Below are 15,865 nucleotides of genomic sequence, written 5' to 3'. Positions count from 1 at the left end.
ACCCTCTATTACCGACTACCACTCTTGTCAGTTCTGTCCTTCTCTTATTACTCCCACCGCCTTCTATCTTCACTACTACGAACTCTGCCACTACCTCTGCTCCATTCCTCTTACTCTCCTACTCCCGTTCTTCTCGCTCTCACACAAACACTCCACAGACCCCGTTGCACCAATAGTTTCTGCACTGCTTTCTCCTTCTCTGGTCTCTTGGGCTTCCTTCTCCACCGCCTGTCCTCACCCAACTAACCCACACTTGCACTCTCACACACACCTCCTTAAATTTCCTACCCCTCCCAGGATTGGCTACTCACCCTGTCCAATCATTTACCTGGCTCAAGGGGCTGTGGCAGGGGGAGTGCTTCGGGAGACTTCAAAAAGGGCTTGTAAGCCCCGCCCCCTTTTCTGGAAGCATCTCTGGCAAGGAAATGGAAGCGTGTCTGAGGAACTGTAGTCACTGTTGATGGGCCTTTCAATCTTAATGTCTCTGGTAAGCTGGTGGGAGCTTCACTAATAATGCCTCCTTTTCTGAATGACTTGCAGATCCCTGGACACTTTGCTGCTCCCCGCTCTCGTATGGCCGGTGTTAGGCTGCTGTCTGTCTGCTGCGACAAAGTATGAATTGCTGCTGCATGGTAGCTTCCTTCTGCTGCTTTGCCCCGTCTGTGTTCACAATCGTCATCATCGGTGGGGAAAGGGTCTGTACATATATATATACACACACACACCCACCCTCCCCCTTTTTCCCCCTGACACAGCTTGTAAGCAGGCCTTGTCACACTTGGCAGAGGTTGAGCAGGATCCATCTCATCTGTCTGACCGATCAGCAGAGAGGGCTGGCCAATGCATCATCTGCACACATGAGCAAGAGGACCAACTCGTAGCCTGATGCCTTAAGCAGACTCGCAGACAGCGCAAGATATGTGCAACCTGAAGCACGCATGACCCGGCGGTAACAGCAAGTAGACCCAGGAGTGATAAGTTCAATAACCTTTCTTACTGTGTCATGCCAAACACTGGTAAGGCCTTGGGCTTCTAGGTCTGCATGGGTAGTGACAAGACAGATGGCTGTCTCCACCCGCCACAGCATCTGTTCATTTCTATTTATTTTATTGGACATTTGTATGGTGCCTATACACAAGTGTTTCCAGGCGCCACAAGACAAGTTGGGGCTGGGTACATGGGAAAGAAGTAGGACAACAAACAGTTATATTGGCCTTGTGGCAATCCTACCATGCAAGTGCAAGACAAGGTGATAAGTGCAGAGGGTGGGGGTGGAGTGGGGTGTATGCATCCTGGGGGAGAAACTCAAACCCCGGGATTGCGGGTTGAGCCAATTCATGCACCCTAAACCCCCATGGGAGCGTACAACAAAACTGTTTACCTTTTGCCACTGGGATGACAAAATGGCTCATTTGAAGTTGCTGGGCTTGGAACGTAAGAGAGAAGACAGATCCATGACCTGGAAAGACAACTAGCGGTTTTTCACAACACAATTCTTGTTCGTTGAGGAAGAGGAGCCACCATTCTAGGGACTCCAAGAGGATTTGGCTCCACAGGTACAGTTTCCCACTCAATTCTCCACTCCAGAGCAATGGGAAGAATTCCAGTTAAATATGCTAGAACTCTTTGCCAAGGCACTGGTGGAAACAGCTTTAGCTTTGGCACTGGTGGCATCAATAGGGCCCATCTTGCTTGGAGACCACCACTGCACACCTCTGAACTTGGCCCATGCTCCAGTGGACTCAGAATCAGACTGACGCCAGGCTCCTCCGCCTTCAGGTGCTGGGCTCTTGGCACCGCCCCTCCTTAACCTGGCGCAGTCAATGCCGTTCTGCACAACGCCAACGGTACACCTCAAGAATAGCCTCTGCTTCCAATGAGCAGATTTGTGTCAAAGCTGACTTAAGGAGGGTGATCCTATCACATTTGGGTTGGAACCAAAATACTCCAGAGAGGTGAGGGTCTTCCTTTAGGAATTCTACAGGAAAGGGGAAGACCTGGTGGAACTGGCTTCCAACCTCCAGGTGGTCATGTGGTTGAAGCACTGACTATGTCGGCACCCACTAGACTAGGATGCTCAACATCATTGTAAAATAACATTGTAAAAAATCTCAAATATTCTCTAAGACAATATAAAGACTGTATTTGGCTTGAATATTTGGCAGGGGACGGATTGGAAACTAATTGAGAACTACTCTTTGTTGTTTAGTTCACAACCCATATGCCAGGGTTGATTCTCATCTCCTCTGCACCTAAAAATTCCATATATAGCTAGCAGAAATTTGACAACAAAATCTTCAAAAAGTCTAATTACACTAGGAGTTCGAAGTGTTCCATTCTTTACTGGTCAAATTATGTCAAGGTCTACTAAATGTTTTGAGTTTCTGTGTATTTAATTGCAGTGTTCTGTATGGTTTAAGTAGCTGGGCATATCCTGCCATGATACCCGAGCCTTAGTTTGCACTGCATGCATTATGACCTGGGTACCTAGGTTGGCAATTTATAAATTCACCTGAGCATTTCATACCAATAGAGGGCATATAATGCGAGTATCTAAGCAAATGATGAAAATTCCTGGCGCAAGATGACAATACCTGGAAAATTGTATAGTGATCTGAAGATTTGATGAAAATAATTTAAGAACCTGGGAAATTGATGGCAGTACCTGCCTAATGGCATGAGAACATGAGGATGTCATAGCAAAATATGATAAATGACAGTAGTTACTTGTGAGAGTACATGTTTGTTTCATGGTTAAAAACTTGACAATGTTAGGAGTAGCTAGTCCTGTGAAGACTGATTGTGGTATATTATGCCAGCACCTGGGAATTTGCAGGAACAATCTGGTTTATAATGTGAGTATTGTGGCAAGTTATGTCAAAATCTGACAAGTGGTTTGGGAACCTTGTGCATAGGATGCCAATCTTTTCAAATGATGCAAGTTCTATGGACATATGATGCCTTTAACTAGGAAAACGAAAAATGTGATTTTGCCAGGGCAGGTTTAAAAAGCCTCATTTCACAATAACCTGCGAGTGCTCGTTAATTTGAGAGTTTATCGGTGCAGCCGTTTCTAGAAAAACCGTGCCAAAAAATGGTGAATAACTTTTTGATTTTCAATTGAAACTCATTCCTCGCCTGCTCAAAATGTATTTAACTATGTGCCAATAATTAATGAATCCCTGGGTTTTTACAATACCTCATAACAAATAGCATCTAGATAGCTTTCTGAATATGTATGAACATCCCAAACTTGTAGAGGTGAGGAAAAAGTACATTTCTGATGTTCAGTCTAAGCGTGTGAACATAACTGCTGGGGAACGCTCCATAAAAGAATGCCGTGTAGAATGCTTCTTTGCATTTGACATGAAATCTACCTCATTCTGTGCTTCAGGTAACCTGCACTGGAACTCTGAACGAATCCTTGGTAGATTTGATGGAAGATGATTTTGAAGAAAGCAGAATGCAGTCGGAGGACCAAGCAGCCATTGACCTATTTGATGATGCTGGTACTCCTGAGGTGGCTCATGCAAGCGAACCTGGGGAGTTTAATAATGTCACCGGTAAGCAGAATGTGCATACCTTATTATAGTATACTTGCTATAATCGCCAAGTTGTATTGTGAGCAGAAGAATGGCACAAGATCAATGATAAATGGTTTGACTTCTATCGCACCATAGAGCATCATGCATGTAACAGTATGGAGCAGTTCAGAAGTGCATGTGGGTAGTAGTGACTATCCTATTGATGCAATCCGCTTGAGACAGTGTCGTTCCACCATAAGCTTCCCCATCCTTTATATATAATTAATTCTAGCTTATACATTATTCTTAGAATTCTGTTTCCTCTGAGCAAATCAAAAAAATGTTGCTTTCTTTTAAATAATGGTGTGAATTTTAACTTCAGTCGTTAATGTCCTGTTATGCACTTTTCGTCATTGGGCAATATGTTTCACCTAACCATTGGCTTTTTCACAAATGCACTGTGAGTGCCAGGGTTTTAACCTTATTTAAAACGTATGGTGCATATTTCTGTTGTTTATTTTTCTTCACTCTTTTGTTCATGTTGGCATGGTTAGTTTCTTGTCTTAAGTAAAAAAGTAAGTTCTTTGCAAAAGAGCTTCTAGTAATCTGTGAACCATGTGCTGGGGAACTGTCGTATTTTCTCAAGGATTTGTATCCATTTCTTGTGAATGCCAAACTCTTGTAATACAGCCTTGCCGTCGCCCAACAGTGACAACATGGGGACAATCAATTAAAAAGATAACTGTAGGAATGTATGGAAGGTATGGAGTGGGCAAAACAGTCTTTATGTGTATTTTGTCCCCTTTGTCGAGGCATCCTTGTTGTAAATTCAATTTTGTTCAAATGTTTTTCTCTCCCTCTTCAGTCGGCCCTCATATGGACGAGTCGGAAACAACCCTTTCATGCCACAACACTAAGTTGTGTAGCACTGTACATGAGAATGTCACAGATATTACCTTTGTGCGTAGATGATGTGTCTTTTTTAACCAAGAGTTGAGGATGAAGACTAAAGGAATTTTTAATTTCCTTTTTATTTTACTGTAACAATGCACATAATCAAATATACTAGTATGGCAAGAAAAACAAAATTGAATTCCTTCTGGGTACAAAGACTGAGGAAAAAAAGGATGAAGTGTCACCGAGCCATTGTGTATTCCAGGGTATATATTATGTACATGTTGTTCTGGTTGGACAGTGCGTATAACATGGTATAACTTATAACACCAACTGTTCTGAATCTAATTATTAGTTTCTCATGGTGGCATCATGTCTGACAGAGCATTAACAAAGACCAGAAAACCTCCTTATATATAGGCTCACCATCATTAGTCGTCTAATGTGCTCTGCAGACTCTTTTTTTTTGCCAACACCTACTTAGTATATCCCTTTACCACATTAATCGTGTCGACGTTGCCCTCACGTTCCAGTGCATCACTACGAACCTCTCTACTAAGAGACAACGTTTACGGATATCTTCACCTTTCTTTTTCTGCTGCACTCTCCCCAGCAGGCATATAGTGGGAACTGGTTCCGACAACCACTCATTGATGCCCACAAAATATTCTCCTTTCACGGAGTAACTACCCTAGCGCATTCCCAAACCACGTGGAAGAACCCAGCAGACTACCTCTGGCATCTGGGACATTCAGTGCTGCCATCCCAGCTGGGTTTACCCTAAAGGCAGGTGTGGTATAGGCTGTGCTCACAATTGTGAAATGTATTTGATTGAAGATGGCATTGATAAGTTCCTTCTTGGTGCGCCCTTAGTGTGCTTACACAAAGCCTCCAAAATCTTATCCTTCGTAGGTGCACCAGAATCATCCACCCACCTTTTACATTTGACTTGCACATGGGACACACAGGGTGCTGCTGATTTTTATAACATTGTGATCTGGTAACTACACCCAGCCAATTCCCTCATGGTCATAACAATCTCTGCTAGCTGTAATGTAAAATAAAGCAGGCTGTATTTCCTAATAATCAGAGTCACTGATGCAAAGTTAAACAACCGCCTATTCCAAACCTGGTAATCTTGAAATGGCATCAGTCGGTTTTCAAAGTATAGATTATCCATCGTACCACATACATTGTTGCTCCATCTTGCCACAGGAATGCCTTTTGCTTTCAAAAAATCTGTGCCCCTTTAATGGTGTGTTGTATTGAGGACATGGAGGCAATTAAGGTTGAGTAGTTTAATCCGGTCCTACTGCTATTTAGGATAGACCATAAATCCCACAGCATGGTCTCTTGGCTTGGTAGCCCCCTGACAAACCTGCAGTTGGCCCGTTGTTATTTCCTCAACACATCAGGTTCTATGAGCTTGCAGATTATTGTTTTAGGCTTATCATGCTGTTTCAAACCTTCCCAGACAACAGAACAATGTAGCTGTAATGTAGCTGTAAAGCTATATAAAAAGACCAGAGATCTGGTGCTCCCAGTCTCCCATCCTCCAGCAGCTTCAGTGTAACCAATGCAACCCTCGTTGCTCTTTCATATCGTAGCGCAGATAGCTAACCATGTCTCCTTAACTGTTTCCTTTAAATAAGAATGGCCATAGATTTAAACACACACAACAATCTAGTAATCATGTTTGCCATTTCAACACATCCAATAATTGATGAAAGAAGCCAGCATCATTTCTCAATAGAGACCGCCAACCTATCAACTGCTTGAATCGCGTTAGCTTCTCAAATCCTGTTTTGCTCTATTCTCAACCCATATCTCTAGATATTTAAAAGGCTTAAATGAATCCGGCAGGGACCAGGTGGAGACTGGTCGCAAGTTGCAGTTCACAATAGGGTATATCACTGACTACATGGCATTTATGTACAACCTTGATGTAAGCCCAAACTCATGTATACCAGCATTTGTTTCTGTATACATTGGCTCTTTTGCATACAAAGGAATATCAACATACAATAACACAACATGCTTCACGGCAGACTCCATGTAGCAACCTAAGTATACAGAGCAAATATCATGGATGATAATAGGTGTTGAGATAGATTTTCAAAATCAGCTCTCTGGACAATTGAACAGGAAAAGACTCCAACGTCTAGCCAAACTTAATCAACGTAGGTGACTGAGCAGTAATGCCTATATTCATGAGAGTGTAGGGGTTTTGAAGGATTCAATAACGCGCACACCCATCCAAACAAACCCCACCCATCACACACACACCCTCTTAATAATTCAAGTTAGACAGAATGTCTAAAAATAGTTGTTAGGCTTTAAAACAAGCTCTTTGCTATGAAAATCACAGCTGAATAAAAACTCCTAAATTAACACTATGCACATATATACATTTACCATGGGGTGCTCTTGCTAAAGAGACTTTTTAGAATGTTTGTTCAGAGGATCCAGTACAGCTCATAGTGAGACAACTCACTGCAGCCGTTTCTTTGCAATTTTGGCTGAATTTTTATGTGGGGCATGCCCCACTCGTACACTTACCCTCCCCCTCCTCTACCTTTTAAATATTTAAAAAAGGATTCCCTATAACTGCACCGCCCATAGAAATGCCATGAAAATGTTACTCAAAAAGGCCATGAACTGAATCTGAGACGGTTGCTGAGAGTTGGCCCATTACCAGTTCTTATTCAAGTAAGAACACTAGCAAACTGTATGCAGTAAAGAAGAAAGCGCAGGTAGGCAGAGGAGTAATTATAAAACAGTAAAAACACTAATGCACTGCCTTATGATATAAGGCCCTAGCACTTAAAAAGTCCTGACATACTTTAAGAAACTTCTGATAACACTAAACTGGGATGGCAGTAACAATCTCGGAATGAGAGGTTCAAGCCGGTCAGATAGCGAGTAGAGCGCTCGCTTTGACATCCGTGCAGAGCATGCTGACGCAGGTTTCAATCCCGGCACGGGCAAACTCAGCCTTTCATCCTTCCAAGGTCGAAAAATGAGCACCACACACCGTGGGAAATAAGCAGCACTTAGATACCTGAGGGTTCGTAGCGCTATATAAATGCACAAACAAACAAACAAAGTGCCAACCTAAAGAGAGTGAGGATTGCGGTTTCTGGCTTCTTAAATTCTAAAATCCTAAAGTCGAGGCCAACATAAGAATAAATTAAGGATCTATTCCTCTGCAAGCGGCAGTGAGTGTTATAATGTTTTTACTGATTGTTCCTTTTATGCTTTTTAGGACATTGTAGTGTTTGTGTTTACACTGAGGGGTTTTATGTGTATTAGATTAAATCAAATAACAGTTCTTTTAATTTTTCTAGTAGAATTCAGATTGATTATAATAATAATGTTCCCTGCTTATTCAACCTATACTTGGCAGATCTGGGAGACACCCTGAAGAAGGCAATATTTGCTCCAATCCCCATCCCCCACCCCCACTGTGTCTATCCCGTTCCTGATATACTCAGATGTTATCCTGATGGATAGGACACAGCGGGGCCTACAAAGATTAATGTTCGCCCATAAGGAATATGATGTGGCCAACGAACTATGTTTTAATGGGAAATGACAAGTATAATAAGTTTTCTCAACAAAGAAAAAAGGGGTTTTATTGGGCTTAGATGATATGGCATTTGTAACGCGCCTATACACAAATGTTTCAAGGTGCGACATGGATGGTCAGATAATCACAGACAGCATCAATTACCTATGTGGGGTTTAAGTTGGATGCAGTAGATAACAAAGAAGTCGTTTTCTCCTGCTTACTTGGAAAGGCCACACAGGCAAGAGCCAAGATGACAAAGATAGGAATTAAATACTGCAGGTTTACTATCCGTCCACTAATGTCTTATTATAAGATGAAGGTGGTGCCAGGCCTTCTATACGTAATGGAGATTAGTGCAAATATGTGCTTGATTATTAAAAAAAGGGGAAAAAAAAGGAAAACATTGAGTCCAGAATTTGGAAGACGGCTCTGGGACTGCTGGACTGTGTCCAAATGTCCCCATTTTGGTTTGAGCTGGGCTTAACATCGCTAAATGCAGCTCTCGAGTGGAGAATATTATCATTGTATAGAATGATTCTGATACCTTAGAAGGACTCATTGTATGAGGACTTAGCAGGTAATCGAAGGTCCGCGCACAGGGCGGTCAGTAACTTCAGGGAGAGAGCGGATGGAATTTTAATGAGGTTAGATGTATTGGTGAAAGACCTTATAAATTATCCAAATGAGGAAAAAAAGGTTCTGCTAAGAGAAGATTGGATAGCCACAATTACCCACACAAGGCAGTCGAAATCATACTATAGTCCGTCACTAGTAGATAAAAAGCTGGGTAGTATCCTAAAATATGTAGACAGATTTCCAAACTCATACTGGGCTTTACAGTTCCTGAGATATAGGTTGAACCTTCTTCCAACTGGGGAAATTGGACAAATAAGATCTCTAAATAGGGAGGTGATGGTGGGTTGCGACCTATGTGGGGACCCAGGGGCGACGCAGAATAGAGAACATGTGGTTATGTATTGCCCCGCATTGGTAACTTTTAGAACTTTAGCCCTGGGAAACCTGGCACACAATTATAAAGCACTCAACGCTGCCCATTCCTCTATTCGGGTATCCAGCGGAGAGGAAACTAAGGCCACATCAGCGGTAAAAAATGTTTTAAACAAAACAGGATTGATAAAGCTGCGATGGTGATTCCCTTGATGTGATCTGAATCAAGTTTTATGCATTAAGTATCTTTTATGGGAAGGCTTTTATGTCTTGTGTAATATGAATCTTTAACATTATTTTTTGCTATGCAATGCTTTTATGTAAGGAGCGGATTTTAATGTTGAATAAAATAGTTTTGATTGTCTTTTTTTGTTTCTGTTTAGTAATTGTAATTTGTGTAAGGTTGGCTCGGAGCAACCAGAATCGTAAAAAAATAAAATGTTATTCTAAGCTGAGTGCTGCATTAACCAAATGGAATCAAATGTAATAGGTTTATTATTATTATGCAAAATGTAGATGTTATTGTCTTTAATTTTCCTTCCTATTCTTCTGTGATGTTGGAATTGAAAAAATATTTTTTATAAATCATAAACAAACAAATAAAAGCCTGACCCCTACTAATATCGATGTGGCGTTAAGTCGCTGCTCCAAGGGTTGGAATGGGGGTAATGTCCTGGCAGCTCCAGTTAACGGCCCTGGCAAAGCAAGGGCCATTAACGAGAGCTCTGGGTCATTAGGTTAGACCATTAGCACCCCGGGCTACCAAAGCTGTAACGTGGGGTGCTAAAAAAAAAAAAGGATTTTCCTTCGTACAACGGGACATCACGTGTGTCCCGTTGAACGAAGGAAAACCCTTTATAAAGATGGCTGCCATGAAAAGGGAAGGCGGGGCTCTGTTCGGAGCCCCAATTCCCTTTCCATGGCAGCCTGCGGAAGGCAAGTGGGAAGAAGCGGATGCAGCGGCACCCCCCGGCTGCCAAAGAAACGTAAGTAATGGGGTGGGAGGGTGAAAAACAAAATAAGTAGACGGAGGGTGGGGGGAGGCGGGGTGGAGGTGGCAACGGGAGGAGCCGGCTGTTAGGCGGCATGGGATGCAGGCTTGCACTGGCAGCTCAAGCCCACGTTCCTAGCCATCTGATTGGCTGGCTTACCCCGCCAGTGTGCTAATGGTGTGTAGTGCCCCAAGAGTCACAAATTCTAAAGTTAGCCCTTTGTAGGGAGTTAGGAGACTTTTAAAGAAGCAGAACAATTGTTGGCAAGGCCATCATGTAGGTGTAAGAAAAGAGCAAGCGAAGTTCTTTAGGGGTCCTCCCCCAATCCCACCACTTCAGCGAAAGCCTGCCGGGTAGGCGGGTAGAAATAAGTGTATAAACTCATGCCCTCAGAAATAACTGTGAGGTGTCTTTCTGAATTTGTTGGCCCACTTACTTTGAGCGTAGGTTCCTTCTGTGAGGCGATGTGTTGCTGGGGCAGAGGTGGGTGGACAAGCCCTCCACTTTATAAAAAAAGAGCCCTAATGCTAAACTTTATCTGTCCCTCCAGATCTCCATTGCTAGGTCCTGAAGAAGGTGGCATAAGAAAGTTGGCACACCAAAACCGGTCGACCGACCATGACAATCGATATCCTTTTTAATATTGAGGGGTATGTTGCTGAGAACTGGCAGACCACAAGGATGTTTGAGATATACGTGGGTGGTAGTTTCAGTAGTTGCTTTTTGGGATACGAATCCGAGAAAAGAGGCACAATAAAATTGGGTAGAGTACCTTTCTCGGGGTATCCTTGTTATTATAGGCTATAAGAGGAGACCAGTTCTCTGCGTTTAATGATGCAAAGAGGTACCAGTAGGACTCTTTGCAGTATGACTTCGAAAATAAAAATCTTTTTATCAATTCAAATTGTGCTTAGTGGAGTTTAGGAATAGGGAAGTCTCTCCTTGCTATCCCTGTTAGATAGGCGGCCCACCAGCGACATCTAGGGGAAGCTGGGCCAAGGGACAGGAGAGTTCTTCTTGAAGGACAGATATAGTTTAGCATTAGGGCTCTTTTTTAGAAGGTGTTGGGCTCGTCCACCCTTCTTTGTGATATAAATTTACACATTTTGGGTGGAGGAACCCCAATTTGGTGTGAGGGCAATATAACAGTTATTGACTGGTTGTGTATTAGTATGCTGGTACAGAGGTCCCTTTCAGCATCAGAATTGGGTTTGACTAGTCTAGTTCTGTGCTCTGGCACAATGGTTCCTGTGACTGGATAACTGGGCAACTCTGGCATGACGAGAAGGTGACCACTATGCTGACGACCGCAGGGGACTCCACGGACATGATGAGGACGGGCTGCAACAGTGAACATCACAATGAGATAGTGGAAGGCGACCCTTGTGGCGGAGACGACGAAGCTTGTCCTGCAAAACCCCTTTTCCTTCTGGCATACTGAGCCGCCTCTAGTCTCACCAACTGTGTCTGTGGAGTCCCAAGTCTGAACTTGTGACGGTAATCAATACAACGAATAAACCAAGGAGGGAACTGGTCAGTCCACGGGGTGGTGCCGGGAGGGACACTTCTGTTGGCTTCGACGTGCAGGATCCTCAAGCAGGGTTTGGGACTGGTTGTTACTACTTGTGCAGAGGTTGAAACACCAATGAAGTTCTTCAGGCGAACAGAACAAAGGAGCATAGTTTAACCAGGACTTTGCTGGAGGCAATGCTTGTTGTCTGCAACAGTGAATCACAGGTCTTCAGTGGGATGCTCCTCTTTGAAGGGGTCTTGGCTCCAACAACAATATGAAGAATTGCTGCAGGAGGAGTCCTCTCATACTAAATTGGAGCTGGTGTCTCTCCCGAGACTACCAATAGCAAGGATTTGTATCATTCAAACTGGACGGGGCTGTCCAATCATGCACAGTGTGGCGGGTCGGAAGAAGCAGTTGGACATGCTGAGGACATGATTTAATAACTTTATTAAACTTATAAGAAAAAGGTCTAACTTTCCCTATTACTTAAGGGAATACCCTACCTTGCTAAGGAAACTAAAGGTGCTTGTCATTTGTCAGGAAGGCCAAAGTAAAAATGTCCTCTGTCCAAACTAACTCTCTGACCCTACCACTATATTTAACAAACTTAAATCGACCAAGATAATGTGTTATCTTCGCCTGGTCTCCCAAAAAGCTTTTAATTACAGTCTTTCTCTGTGGTAGAGATATTTCTAAATATAATCTCTTTGGATAGTCTTTGAGATTAATTCTTGTTTTTCAAGAATAGTCTTCGGTTTTGTATTTTCTGTGGTTCTAGTTTTACAACAACTTCCCTTCAGGTAGTTTCTCACACTCTTGTCATCACTTGTAAATTCTTTCCTCTCTTTAGATTCAGGCTTTCTTGAGCTAGGTTTATCTTGACACCTTTTTAGGCTTTCTTATTTATGACTGCTCTGTCTTGCAATGCCTCTTCTTTAAACTTGTCATTCAAGATCCTTATATCCTGTTTCTCATTGCATATTCGTATGTTAGACTTGCACCAATCTTCAATTTTGAGGACATATGATATATGATATGGCATTTATAATGTGTCTGTACACATGTGTGTTTCTAGAAGCAACAAGACAAAGAAGGGGAAACAGAGGGAGGACAAAATAACGATCTTACTAGACCTTGTGTCAATCAGATCGCGCAGGTGCAGGGAAGTGGAAGGGGAGTAGAGCCGAGAGGGGGATGGGGGAGGGGAGAAGTGCAGGTCACTCAATAAGTGCAGCCAGGGGATGGCTCATAAGTGCAGAGAGAAAGGACTTTAGCGTTGCAGATACAGACCATAAGTGCTGGGGGAGCCCGGAGGCCGTGCAAGGGCAACTGGACATGCAGGAGCCTGGGCCAGAGTTTAGAGGGTAACCAGGTGACCAGTGCGTGGAGCATTCAGGACATCAGCATGGGAGAGGAAGAGAGAAAGCGGAAGCGAAAAAGGTGGTCTTGAGTTGCTTCCGGGACCGGAGGTGGTTCTGCTCAAGTTTGAGAGAGGCAGGGAGGCTGTTCCAGAGGGAGGCCCCATCCGAAGAGAGAGATCTGCCCCCAACACTCTGCTTGAGAAAGTGTCTGACCCTCAGAGAGTTGGAAGTGGATGAGCAGGGAGCTCGAGAAGGTAGAGGTTTAGGAAGAGAGAGTTGGCGGTAGTACGGTCCTAGGCCAAAGAAAGCCTTGTGGACGATGCAAAGGGTCTTGAACTTGATCTTTGCTGCCACAGGAAGCCAGTGAAGAGATTGCAGGGCTGGAGAGATACGATGCCTGAGGCAAAGGACAAGTTTTGCAGTCCTGTTCTGGATAAGTTGTAGAGGTTGGAGAGTAGAGGCAGGCAGATTTAGAAAAAGGCTGTTGCAGTAGTCCAGCCTAGAGAGGACCAGAGTTCTGGAGACGGTGAGCTTCGGGGGGGAAATTGAGGAAAGGAATAATACCTCTGAGGAGGTGCAGCTGATAGTGTGACCTCTTAGAGACATCAGAGATGTGAGGAGAGAAGGAGAGGGTGGAGTTGAAGATGACCCCACGGTTCTTAGCCTCACAAGTAGGAGCAGGAAGAGGGCCCAGAGCGGGTAGCCGGAGAGAGAGAGAGGAAAGGAGGGAGCTGGTGTTCCGATGAGGAGAATCTCGGTCTTACTGGCATTAAGGCAGAGATCATTGGTGCACAACATTCCTGAATTGCGGCCAGACAGTCTGCTATGAGAGAAGGGGAAGAGGTGGCTGAGGGGAGCCTGAAAGAGAGCTGGGTGTCATCTACATAATACTGAAAGTTGAAGCAGAAAGTAGAGATGCGGTGGGCAAGAGGAGCCAGGTAGTGGTTGAAAAGCCAGGGAGAAAGTTTAGACCCCTGGGGAACACCACAAGTAGAGAGACGGTTACAAGAGAGAAATGACCCCAGTTGGACCTGAGAGGGTTGGTCAGTGAGAAAGGAGGTCAGCCAGGCCAGGGCCTGATCAGTGATACCCAGGTTCACAGATGCGATTGAGCAGGATGGCATGGTTGACTGTATCAAAAGCAGAAGAAAGATCGAGGAGAATGAGGACAGAAGGAAGATTGGTGTCAAGGTTAGAGAGCAGGTCTTCAGGCGTGTTCAGGAGAGCAGTTTCCGTGTTTCTGGCAATTCTGAAGCCAGACTGGTGATCGTGGAGACAACCAACAGATTTAGTGTGCAGATTAAGCTGGGAGATGGCCAGTTTTCCAAGAGATTGCCCAAGAAAGGAGTGATGGAGATTGGGCGATAGTTAGCCGGAGAGGCCGGATTGGCAGATCGCCCCTTAGGAAGCAGGTGGACAGGGGAGTGCTTAAAGGGGAAGGGAAGGTTCCAGTGGCAAAGGAGTGATTGTAGAAATCAGCCAAGGTTGGAGCAAGGGCGTCAATGTGGTCCTTGATGGTTCTGGATGAGCAGTGGAGAATCGGGAGACGGCCACAGTGGAGGAGGAGGTATAGAGGGTGGACAGGATGTCCTGAGTTTTAATGATGAAATGAGAAGCCAAGGCCGTGCAGTGGGCCTGGGTGGGAACAGGAGAGGTAGAGACTGCAGCAGGATTGGCCAGCTCCTTGCAGATTTTGAAGCGTTTGGCCGAGTTGTTAGATGCTGCAGAGATGCAGGCTTGGATGTGGGCTCTTTTTTTAGCGAGGACAGAGAGTCTGTATTGCCGTTAGAGCAGGCGACAGGCCAGTTTGTCAGGGGGTACGCCCAATGCCCTCCACTTCCTCCCCGCCACCCTACATTTGCGTTTGGGTGACAAGGTCAGAATCGTACCAAGATGTGCACTTGGATTTGGGCTTCAAACGGATCCTCATGACAGGGGCCAGGACAGTGTTAGAGCTAGAGAGATGAAGATTAGATAGGGCTGTGTCAGGGTGTGAGTCAGCAAAAGGTGAAGAAGGAGGAGAGAAAGTAGCGGCGAAAGCCTCCGCTGACACGCTTCATGGGTTGGATGATTGAGAAGGTAGGTGGCAGTGCTGGAGTCGGCTTGGCCTGAGGGATGGAGAGAGAGGTGGGAGGAAAGGAGAAAGGGATCACTCCAGGAAAGAAGAGTGGTGAGAGAGTTAGAAAAGGGGAAGTCTGGGGACATCAGAACATCCAGGGTTTCTTTGCTTCCTCCCAGGGAATTTGTTTCCCATCTCTGCTTGTTCTCCACCTGGGTTGCTTCAATTCGTCTGTTACAGGCTTCTCACTTCTTTTCTTCACTGATTTCTCTTTTGGTTTCTCGTCCTTATGACTGGGATGAGTTTCTATCCTTGTATAATAACCCTCTTTGCTGACCGGGTTATTTGTTGCTTCTTTCCAACTATGCAGTCTTAGTCTTATTTTCTCATCCTTAAGACTGGCACGAGTTTCTTTGGATTTATAACGATGCCCTGACAGCCTCACGATTCTGCCGGTTCCCTTGGAACCTCTCTTTGCTGGGGATCGTAACTGGGCTCAGCTATTACTCTGGTGTGCTTTCTCGTTCCTCTCTACCGTCATATTCCCCTTCCAGTTTCCACGTCAGGTTAGTGCTCTGCACTCGAGCTGGCGGTCAGAAAGCTTTCCACGCTTCCTGTACCAGCGGTCTCAGAGTATTTCTTTGGGTGCCCTGTCCACTACGCCGAACCTGTGGTTTCACCACTACCAGATAGCCTGTTCCTCTTCCTCTGCATGATGCCTTTCTCAAATAGACGCACATCGGTTCTCTGGCGTCTCATACGGGCATTGTCTGCCTTGCAAAAAGTTGCGGGCTCCGCAACTTGCCTTTGCTTGATGCACACAAAGCATAATGTCGAGGGGCTTGCCCTGTGCACCAGGTTCCCTTTCTGCTCTACCTGCTCGTCTCAGTTAAATATACATCTCTTGTTAGCGACATCTTCCTTTTCTTTCACAAATGGATTTCTTTTTGCATTGCCTTCAGCCAACAGTAAAGATGGCATGTTATTTGTTCCAACAGGT

The 15,865-nt window shown here is 44.6% G+C and overlaps 1 protein-coding gene across 2 annotated transcripts in view; it reads left to right on the top strand.

Annotated features, from left to right (window-relative positions):
- The window catches only part of ATM (ATM serine/threonine kinase), a 3,046,976-nt gene that overhangs the window by 1,051,047 nt on the left and 1,980,064 nt on the right, over positions 1 to 15,865 (top strand). For both annotated transcript variants that reach the window (XM_069640412.1, XM_069640413.1), the window contains one exon: positions 3,395 to 3,563. In XM_069640412.1, coding sequence (XP_069496513.1) covers positions 3,395 to 3,563 — 169 coding nt within the window. The remainder of the gene's footprint in view (positions 1 to 3,394; positions 3,564 to 15,865) is intronic.

This window comes from Ambystoma mexicanum, chromosome 7q (genome assembly GCF_040938575.1).
Source record: "Ambystoma mexicanum isolate Mex_15411 chromosome 7q, UKY_AmexF1_1, whole genome shotgun sequence".
NCBI classification, from domain to species: Eukaryota; Metazoa; Chordata; class Amphibia; order Caudata; family Ambystomatidae; genus Ambystoma; species Ambystoma mexicanum.
The sequence above is the reverse complement of the archived record's forward strand: the minus strand, read 5'-3'. Positions and strand labels throughout refer to the sequence as shown.